Source organism: Panthera pardus, unplaced genomic scaffold (assembly GCF_024362965.1).
Source record: "Panthera pardus isolate Hobbes unplaced genomic scaffold, ASM2436296v1 HiC_scaffold_2, whole genome shotgun sequence".
Taxonomy (NCBI): Eukaryota; Metazoa; Chordata; class Mammalia; order Carnivora; family Felidae; genus Panthera; species Panthera pardus.
The window spans coordinates 62,696,582-62,707,744 of record NW_026526765.1 but is presented as its reverse complement, the minus strand read 5'-3'; the positions used below and the strand labels follow the sequence as shown (position 1 = coordinate 62,707,744).

Genomic DNA, 11,163 nt, shown 5'->3' with positions numbered 1-11,163 from the left:
CTGAACATCCTGCCCCAAGGCTACCCAACTTGAGAGTGGCAGAGCCTTAACTGAGAGCCACATCTTCCCTCAAAAACCAACACATGGCTTGCCCATCTGTGTTACTCCAGTGCTCCACGCACCTTCCCTTAAGCGAAGCTTGGGAGTCAACCCTGCTTGAATCCTGCGGGACGACCCACTTCACATCTCTGTGCCTCAGAATCCTGAGGCTAACTGGTGATAATCACAGGGATGGCTGGAGCATTAAATGAGGTAATACATGAAAAGCACCAAGCACCGTGTAGTAAATGCAGCATATGTTTAAAAACTCAACGTGCATGAAAAAAAAAATTTAAAAAAAAAAAAAAAAAAAAACTCAACGTGCATTAGCTGCTATTACATTGCTGACATTTTTGGAGTACTTCCTATGTGCCAGGCACTTTGTACAAAGTTCTTAATGTGTTTCATCTAACAATTCTCACAACAACCCTACGAGGTAGAATTGTCTGCATTTTACACATGAAGAAACAGGCACGGGATGATTTGCCCAGGGCAAATGGAAGTGCTAGATGAAAGGATATGTGCATTTTAAAATTTAGATACAAACCACCAGATTGCTCTTCATAGAGGTTACGTCAGTTTTCCACAGCAAGGTGGTACAAATGCCTGCGTTCCCATGGCCTCACCAACATGGTGTGTTAAACACTAGGATTTTTCCCAATTTGATTAAGTGAAACATGCCATCTTTTAATGTGCATTTCTCTTATTATGAATGAGATTGTGTGCTACTTGTAGTTACTTTACTCATTTCTCTATTGGGTGGTTGGTTTTTCATACTAGTTTCCAGGAGCTCTTAATATATTAGGAGGATTAGCCCTTAGAGATGAGTTTTTTCATAGTCTATAGCATTTTGACTTGGCTTATGATGTTTTTGACTTTAAAAAGGTTTCAATTTTTTATTTTTGTTTCACATAGAATTTGTCGATCTTCATTTATGACTCCTGAATTTGGGATCCAAGTTAGAACATTCTCCCCACCCCCTCCCACAGATTTTAAAGGAATTGCCCACATTTCCTGTTATGTATACAGTTTGAAATATGGTGTGAGATACAGAGCCAACTTTTCTTTCTCCAGAGAGTTTCCCAGTTGTTCCAACGCTATTTTCTGAAGAATCCATCTTTTTTTCCCCTGGTTCTGGATGGCACATTTACCATAATAAATTCTTATGTTTGAATCTGTTTCTAAACTTTTCCTTCTATTGGCCTATTCATTTATGCACCAAAAATTTTTAGTTTTATTTATAGTTTTATGTGTTTTAATGTTTGGATTAAACACCCAATCTTTTTTTCCCCCTAGCATCATCTTCCAGCTATTATTTTTTTCCCCATATGAACTTAGGTGTTTTTGTTTTTTTTTTAACCCATTGGTATGTCTTATTGAGATAGCATTACATTTGTTAATTTTGAGGACTGACAGCTTCATGTTGTTGGCTGCTCCAGTTCAAAAACTTGGGTCTTTCTTTCCATTTGTTCATGTCTTCTTCTATGTCCTTCATATTATTTTAAAGTTTTCTTTATCTAGACCCTGTACATTTTAAGTTCATTCCTGGTGATGTTTTAAGTTTAGAATCTTTTAAAGAAACTGAAATTTTTCAGATCACTCAAAAGTTTTGGATCCTCAAATAGAAGCTCCCTATTTAGGACGCATGACCTTGGGCCGCTATGCAACTGACAGTCTCCATGCAATTCTCTACATAGCAATTAGAGAAGAAAACACAGATCCCCTTTTCTCCACCTCCAACATGCTCCCTTCTAACGAAGAGACCCAACTCTAAGCCCTTAATCTAGAGGCCATCTTTGAGGGATAGACGTACAGTGTGGTGACCCACACTCTCGATCACAGGCTGCTTTGGCCAACACTGTTTTGCTATCACCTCTACCCACACATCCTGAGACTAACTTTTGGTTACTACATTTGCTTGGTTTTAGCTTTAGTTCTTTCTGGCTTCAGATTCTAAGCCTATTATCTCCCTCCTACACAGATACCATTATATACTGCCTGTAACCTGGCCTGGCCCTTCAGGAGTACGAATCGTCTCTCAGTGCAGTCAGCAGACAGGAGTTTGAACTGGGGCCATCACACACGCTGGGTGTGAGGTGAGTCTCCTCAACGGAGTTTATTCTCCTTTGTAAGATGGACACAACCACCCACCTCACTGCGCCATGGAGAGCAGAGTTACCTGACAGGAAAGCACCTAGCAGGGGTTTAATGAATGCTACCCCAGCCTTCTAGACTTTTTTTTTTTTTTTTTTTTTTTTTTAGTATTTATTCTGGGGAGAGCGTAAGCGGGGACAAGGCAGAGAGAGGGAGACAGAGGATCCAAAGCGGGCTCTGTGCTGACAGGCTGATAGCAGAGAGCTGGATGCGGGGCTCAAAGTCACGACCCGTGAGATCATGACCGGAGCCGAAGTTGGGCACTCAACCAACAGAGTCACTGAGGTGCTCCTAGCCTTTCTAACACCCTCTTCCTATTATAAACCTTTCAGCAGGAATATTAAAGTATTTCCCAACTTATGTCTTGCTTGCTTGCTAAAGAGCTCTCCTGGTTCTGAAATCACTGGGTGAGGAGGGACAACTGAACAACCCATTTAACTAGGTGCTACCCACAAAAGGTTTGGTTTCCTAAGGACTATACTGACTTGGCTCACCCAACTCCTTACAAGTTCCCAGACCATGACAGAGGCTCCTGGGATGGAGGTCAAGTCCTGAAGCAGAACCAGTCCCTGAGAGGCCACGTCCACTTTGCTCTCTGATGGCCCCAATATCCCTTGAATGAAGCAAAAAGAGCTGTTTTCAAGAGTCCTGGGATATCACGAACACAAGCCTGTCAATTCTTCCCTAACATACCCTACTGGATGTGGTACCCGCATCCTTGCAAGTATCTCGGCAATAACGTACCCAGAACCCTTTCCATTTGTAACAGCTCTTGTCTTGTTCCACGATCCTGTTCACATGCTGCCTCCCCTCAGCAACCTCAGGAGTTCCTGGATGTCTCTCTAATCTCTTTACAGTCCGTACCTAGCACAAGTCTTGGCGGAGCATGGGCTAAACAAAGGTTTGTTGGCTGAAGGAACACAGTGCCACGGTGGTGTTCACTCAGGTCCCCTCACTTAAGGCTCTGTGTATATACCCAGCCGATCTCAGAGACGTACTTTGATTAAACATACAAGCACATACAAATGTTTAAGTCAGGAGAGACTTGAAACATTTTATTTCCCTTGCTTGCCTGAAGAATCAAAGACGAAAAATACATGTAAACTAAACTATGTTCCAAACTATGAAGAATGCAAATGTTTTCATCAACCAATAATTTTCCATAATAACTAACTTTCACTAGAGTACTGAAAAAGCCCGAAGTGTCCAAAATGTTAGCTCTTTATGCCCTACACCAAGAGAGGGGCAGCACAATCCACAGTTCACTGCTGTCTTTAGTTTGCAATTTCTTTGCAGACGAGGAGATGGTTAGCCACCTTGGTAAACGACAGAAAAGCAACAGAGAAGGGAAGGGCGAAAACATGAGACAAACAATTCAAAACCTTTTCATCTTTTTTTTATTTTAAATTACAAAGGATGTTGCATACACTGATGAATCTGTATCTGACTAGAAGTGCTGGGGGGTTGGAAGGTGACAGAAAACAAAGGCAACATTTGAATTGCCTCTTCTTCTGAAAAGAAAAACTGCACAACTATTAACCAACATTTAATAGAATAATTTTTAAACAGCTCATGCGTCAACAAGATAAAATTCTTTCTAGACAAAAGACAAGACTGAATCCAATAAGTTTCATAGCTCCAGTTGGGGGAATGGGGAAACAAAACTACAGAATATTTATGATAGCATTACAAACAGGATCCTACGCCACTACGCAAAAGAGGTTGCCACATTGTATGAACGAATGCTCTGAATTCTTGCCCTTCCGCTCTTCTCTTGTGACTTCTCATGTGCGGTCAGCCCTAGTATCAACTGTTAATCACAAATGCTAAGTTGGAGGACAAATCCTAGGGAAAGAAGGTTAAAAAAAAAAAAAAAGCAGGCAGCGGAATACAGTGTCATAAAGATGCGGTGGAGAAGGCAGATACAGTACACACATACACATTTCTGTTATTTGGTTCCGAAAAAAACAAAGGGCGAAGGGCAAGACACGGTAGTCCGTCCCGCTCCCATACACCCAGAATTTAATTACCTACACACCGTTGTGTTTACATGGTTATGAAAGAGGCAAACCTAGTTCACCTGAACTTGGCACACTGAGATACCGGACCCTCGTGTTCTTCGCTAGTCACCAAGTCTTCGATTCCAAGATAACTGTTTGGAAGCAGTTTTAAGGTTCTAGTCCCTCACTACTACACCCAAACCTCTCTTTTCTAAAGAAAAATGGCAATTTGGCATCATTCAGTTCCTAGGTGTAATTTCTACAATTTCAGTCAGTTTACTAAGCATGAGGATTATGCTTCAACACATAATCCCACTCGCCTATGGAAGTGTAAAACTGTCAGTAGTACATTTTCATCATCTTTTCCCAACATGCTTATTCCTTAAAACGAAACAACTGTTCCTACAGCGGACGTTCATTGTTCCATCCCAATGTGTTTGAAATATTAAAAAAACATGGAGTCATCTTCTCATAATGCCCTTATTAAGATTACAAAGATTACAAAAGAATCCACAAGTATTACGGCACTGTGTGAGACTTATTTGTCATGATCCAAGGGAAGAACAAGACTGCAATTCTGTGCAAAGTTGTGGAAATGGCCTCAGTTCCATGGGAAATGGTATTCCACAATCGACTTCACTAGAAGGATAATTGAAACCTTTTACTTTAACACTGAAAGCATAATTCAATGCATTCTCAAAATTCAAGTTTCAAGATTTGGAGAGATGCTAACATTCTCTTACATAATTAACTAGAAAATACTTGAACAGAATTTTAGGAAGACTATATAAAGAAAGGGAACATAAGCTTTTGTTAATTCCTGCTGAAGGCAACTTGAATTTGTTTCTTAGAAAGTTAACTAAATCTTAGCAGCTAAAATATTTTTAAATGTATGGAATAAAGAAAAGCACATCCATTCTTGACATTTTGGTGAATAAACTAACAGCTTTATTAATGAAGGCAAACATCAGATAATTGTATGAATAGTATATATAAAAAAAGAAATCCAAACTAACAGCATTGTATTTCAAAAGTACTGTACTTCTGTTTCTTTTAAAGAGACTTGTCATCTGTTTTATAAAACAAACAAAACGGGTATTCTTCTCCTAAAAAATTCTGGAAAGATGAAATAGTCAATTTCAAGCTGATGAACTGAACACACCTTTCTTTAAATGCAGACTATTGCTACGGAGCAAATAAAGTCAAGCATCAGAAAGAAGATGTAGGACAAATTCATGAAAGTCAGAAAAAAGGGATGTAGTGAAATTACTGCTAAGTCTTTCCCTCTCATATTTAAAGACCATTCAAAACTGGTCTTCCATACAAATATAAAATAACTGTGAAGAGAGGGAATTTGAAACCATACCCATCTGAAATCCTTCACAATGTGTTTATAATTGCTCTGATTCTCTTACCAAAAAGGTCAAAGTGAAAGATTTAGGAAGTGGAAGGGAATGAAGATGTTCAGTTTCAATGTACAAGTAAGGCACAATATAAAGCCACATCATAATCTGTCATGAAGGATATAGGAAAGGACAAGAATCATACATGGTACAGTAGGACAAGCAATCATATTGACTGAAAAAGTGTGGCACCCAATTCAAAACTCAGACAAGATCTTAACAAGAACAACTGGACAGCATGCTTTCATATGGAGACAAACTCTATAAAGAATCCAGTGTATCTGAAACGAGGAAGAACGTTTTTTGTATTTTTTTTCTTAAATCATAGTAGTACTCGAGTCAAAGTTTATAATTGCTTTTGGAACAATGGGTTTACTTGAGGTGAATTCACAATGCCTTCACTTAAAGTAAGATTCTGGACTTCGTTATGAGCTATCTGTATACCATGTATGAACACAGAAAACCTTTAGAGAGCTCTTCTCTAATGATCTTCGCCCAAAAATACATGCCACAATTTTCAAAAACAGAACATGTACAATTGTTGGGGTTTTTACGTTACCCTTATAAGATCTGTTGTGTGATACACTAAACGTATATATTTTAATGACAATAGAGGAAGCAGATTATTACTGGCATTAAAGTACAACCATTTCTAGACGGTTTTAAATGCCACAGAGTCCCCTGGTTAAAATGTAAAGCTGCACAGCTTGCCTATGTCATCTTTATGATAAAGTTAAAACAGCAAGAGGATTTAACTTTCACTCTACATTTTACTGCCAGGTTTTTTTATTTAGATCAAGTATCGCTGCAGCATTCTGACCAGCCCAGATTTAGCAGCAAATGGCAGGAATCATATAAAATGCAATTTTTTTTTAACAAAGTGCTTTTCTAAGATATACATACATATATAAATAGGTACAAAATAAAGTGTCAACATTAAAAAGCTCAACTATTTAAAAGCTTTTAAACTATTTAACTTAAGTAGTACATATAAAACACTGAAATGCAAGGATATGGAATCTACTAAACAGATTCAAAGTCTTTTTTTTTTTTTTTTCTGAAATGCAAGACCAAAAAATCAAATTCTGGTTTGCAGACAGGAAAAAAGTATCAAAAACCAGAATTCCTAACAGAGCAGCTAGAAAGGGGCAATTTTATAAACCTCATCAGCTGAGTCTCTATCATGAAGTGATTTTCACCTGATTGCAAAACTGCCATATTTTGGAACATGTTTCAATCTACTAAACACACTCTGTCAAAACTTCAGATACTTCCAAGTTATAAGCCTGTGCTCTGCCTTCTCCCACCTGAAGAGGAAAAACTTTAAACAATGAGCTTACGTTCTATTAAACCATTAGATCTGAGCTTATCGCCTGTTGAGCATGAATGCACTAACTAACCAGGTACATTTCCACCAAGCACACAGGAAAATCTTGTGTATCACAGTTCAGCTAAGGTGTTAATCCTTTTCTGAGTTTCCTTTTCATGATGTCAAAGAAGCATATAAGGACATAGTTCAGTTGTTACTGTGTGTTTTAGAATCAAGCCTTTATAAGCTATAGCTTCATATGCTACAGCTTACAAATAGCGGTGAGGGTTGGGGGAATAAAGTAGAAGAAAAGGAAACACACTGTAAAAACAAAATATAATTAAGGAATAAATTCTCCAGGGAGTAACGGAGAAATGGTTGGAGAAATAGATACTTTCCCAGCAGCTAGGTCTGAAATTTTTGGTATTTTTTCTGGGCTAGATAGGAATTTTTTTTTTTTTTTAAGTATAGTTTTTAAGCCACCAGTTTTCAGAGTTCAAAACACAAGATTTGAGAATCAACAGTAAGAGAGACAGAATGGAAAGATCTGTGGGGAAGGTTTATAATGCTGCCTTGACACAAGAAATTTCTCATCAAGAGGTAAAGCTTTAACATAGTTAAAACACTGACTAATGAAGCTGTTTTATGTGAGCAAAAAAGAGCACCTAAAAACTAAACGTGTTAATTATTTCTCAGTTCTAGAAACATAGAAGAAGTCACATGTAAGTTTGAAGAAGCTAGTTTGAAAATACCTGTACAAAAATATAAAAATCTATAAATTGTTTTTGTTTTAAGCTTGTGTTGATCTTTGAAAATATTACATGCACAATAATACATTGATTGGAAAAGTGGCAACTAAAGAATTAGATATTTTTAGCTTTTTTTTCTTTCTTTACATATATATATATAATACAATAAAAATAATCTGTATTTTGGTTGTTTGGTGGAAGTATACTACAATAAGCTAAATAAACTTTAATTTTCAAGGTCAAAAACTATTTTACCAATAGCTTACTAAAATGAAATATATTAAAATTTCCTACAATAAGTGCAGAAATAAAAAGACTTACAGACATCTAAATGGCCACCAACTTATCTACTATGGAAGCGAATGAGAGGAACGGCAAAATAATATCTGTATGTGTGGATGCTCCTTCTGTAGATAATTGGACCCAAACAGAAATAAGATTCACAGTTCAGTAAGATCCCTAACCCTGACCTTTTCATTTTTCTGGGTTTTTTTTCCTTTGTTTTTCATACATTCATACAGTATCATGTAAGCTGTGCAAAACTTTACTTAGACTGGCAGTTTGCCATATCAGTTGCATTTGTCTTTGGTACAAAAAATAAAACAATCGCAATAATGTGCAAGTATTTGTCTTCTTCCGGTCAAGTACCGAAATAGGAGTTTTCTAGAGCCATCTTTTTTTTGTTTGTTTTTTTGTTTTGTTTTTTATACAATACACAGACTCTGTGGCATATATCTACATTTCAACATAGTCCTATATACATTCAAAAAATTTGAAAAAGAGTTGGAACAAAAAAACATTTAAACCCCATAATTTCTCCATCTATATATCTTGTTTCTCCTCAGTAGGGTTTTCATCATACAAAATATTACCAGTTTTATAGTTTCCCCAAAATACAAGGCACAAAGAATATGCTTTTTTTTCTTACTTGCACAGACATTATATATATATCTATATATATATTTATATATACCATATTGAGCTCGGAAAATGAACTTCTAATATGGCACATGGGCATGAGTGCTGGGTTGTGCCATGTACAAGTGAGATTAATGGTTGTGGAAAAATCAGAACAAAAGGAATAATTCTAAAAACAATCTAAACGGACTGTTTAAAAAAATGCTTCCTCAATTTTTTTGTGTGGTTCAGAGCATAAACCTGCCACAGTATTTGGCATTTACTAGTATCTTCACTCCTCCAAAACTTGTTTGACTTTAACAGATTTTTGCAATCTGTATCTAAACGTTTACTTAAATGTACACGTTCCAATTCTGACGCCAGTAGCAGTTTTAACCATGGTTTATGCTCTGAAAATGCAATAATCAAGTATTTTGGATCATGCTTCACTTATGCTACTTAGTTCTTAAAACAACGTAACCTAATCAATGTTTTACATAATGCTAAACTGACATGCAAAACAGAATGAAAATTTACAATGAATAATGTGACAAACACAGACATTTCTGACCAGTGGTCCAATGAGGCTGATTACACTTTTGATGTTGGTATCCTTAGTCCTACAAGGCCTCCAGTGGGATTGCCTTCTGCCGTCTTCTCTAACACTTGGTTAACAAATTCTGAGGTTTGCCCAGCCACTGGGAGACCTAGGAAAAAGAAATAAGGCACACTTAGGCACAGAAATGGCGATGGCATAGATGGAAGGTGAGAAGTAGGCAGATCTGAGGGTCAGGGGTGGCCCCCAGCTTGATACCAGTCCTAGATGAGTACTCAGCTGCTTGCTACTATAGAAATTCAATCTCCTCATCAGATTAGAGCCTACAGTTTTAAAATGTGTATTTATTTTGAGAGAGATGGGGAGAGGGGAGGGCGGGGGGTGGGGAGGGGAGAGAGAATCCCAAGTAGGCTCCATGCTCAGCACAGACCCCAACACGGGGCTTGATCCCAAGACCATGAGATCATGACCTGAGCTGAAAACAAGAGTCAGATGCTTAACTGACTGAGCTACCCAGGTGCTCCAGAGCCTATAATTTTTAGATTAGAAAGGTCAAACCAATAATGAAGAATGGTTAATCACCATTTTTAAGTGGGGGAGATGACAGGTAATAGGTTCCAAAAAATAGTCCAAGCCCAAACCCACACCCACCAACAAGCGTTGTTCCCCAGCCCAGCATGTTTGCTCTGTTTTTTCAGCCAGTCTCTTCCAACTTCTCCAGCCTCTGTGCATCCCATGGATGGGTTTCACCCATGTAACTGAAAACTCTGATCTGAGGGATGTTTTCAGTAATTTTTAGAAATACTGGATTAAGTTTATGTTCCCTTTTCATTTTATTTTTTATTAAAAAAATTTTTTTTAACCTTTATTTTTGAGACAGAGAGAGACAGTGCATGAACAGGGGAGGGTCAGAGAGAGGGAGACACAGAATCTGAAACAGGTTCCAGGTTCTGAGCTGTCAGCACAGAGCCCGACGCGAGGTTCCAACTCATGGACCGCGAAATCATGACCCGAGCCAAATTCGGCCGCTTAACCGACTGAGCCACCCAGGTGCCCCCCCCAACTTTTCTTCATTTTAAAGAAAGTGAATGAATAAACAAAAGTTGGAAGAGAAGAGGGAAAAAAAGGTAGAAGACAGTGTATGTTGAGTTTTTCATCTTCCTCATCTCCTACAGCTGAAGTCAAAAGATACTTCAAATCAATAAGTCAAATAACAGGGGTGCCTGAGTGGCTCAGGCGATTGAACGTCCGACTTCAGCTCAGGTCATGATCTCGTGGTCTGTGAGTTTGAGCCCCGCATCGGGCTCTGTGCTGACAGCTCAGAGCCTGGAACCTGCTTTGGATTCTTTGTCTCCCTCTCTCTCTGCCCCTCCCCTGCTCATGCTCTGTCTCTCTCTCTGTCAAAAATAAATAAACATTAAAAAAAACTCAAAAAAAAAATAATAAGTCAAATAACAGAGGTATAAGCACGTTTTAAAAGTAATGAGAAAATAAATGATTAAAACAAGATGGAAATAGAAAAATATCTAGTCACTGCTCCCAGGAAGAAGTCAAAAGATACTGTAAAAAAACCAGACAATTGACACTACCTCAATCATGTGACTAAATCTAACATGACCAATAATGGGACAAACTGATATATGTGCTTCTTGATTGATGGAATGAGAAGGATAATCACCTATGAAGATTCTTGCCAAGAAAATTTAACTGCATGTAATCATGAGGAAACAGACAACTCCAGATGTTGGGACATTTTACAAGAACAGCTACCTAGATTTTTCATAGGAAAAAATAAACACAACACTGGGAGACTGATCTAGATTAAAGGAGAAAAATGATATAAATAAATGTAATGCATGATACTTAATGGATCAAAACCAAAAAGGCTCTAAGGGACATTATTGAGACAAATGGGGAAGTTTAAATATGGACTCCATATAGATATTATATCAATGTTGAAGTACTTGGATGTGAAAATGGTATTGTGCCTTATTCTCAAAATGTCCTTGTTCTCAAGAAATACACGCTGAAGTAGTTAGGGATGAAGGGTATGTTT

The 11,163-nt window shown here is 37.8% G+C and overlaps 1 protein-coding gene across 2 annotated transcripts in view; it reads right to left on the bottom strand.

The window, feature by feature from the left end:
* Positions 1 to 3,573: 3,573 nt before the first annotated feature.
* Positions 3,574 to 11,163, bottom strand: part of CREBRF (CREB3 regulatory factor) — a 57,265-nt gene continuing 49,675 nt past the window's right edge. For both annotated transcript variants that reach the window (XM_019450334.2, XM_019450335.2), the window contains exon 9: positions 3,574 to 9,258. In XM_019450334.2, the coding sequence (XP_019305879.1) occupies positions 9,143 to 9,258 (116 nt within the window). In that variant the 3' untranslated portion in view covers positions 3,574 to 9,142. The remainder of the gene's footprint in view (positions 9,259 to 11,163) is intronic.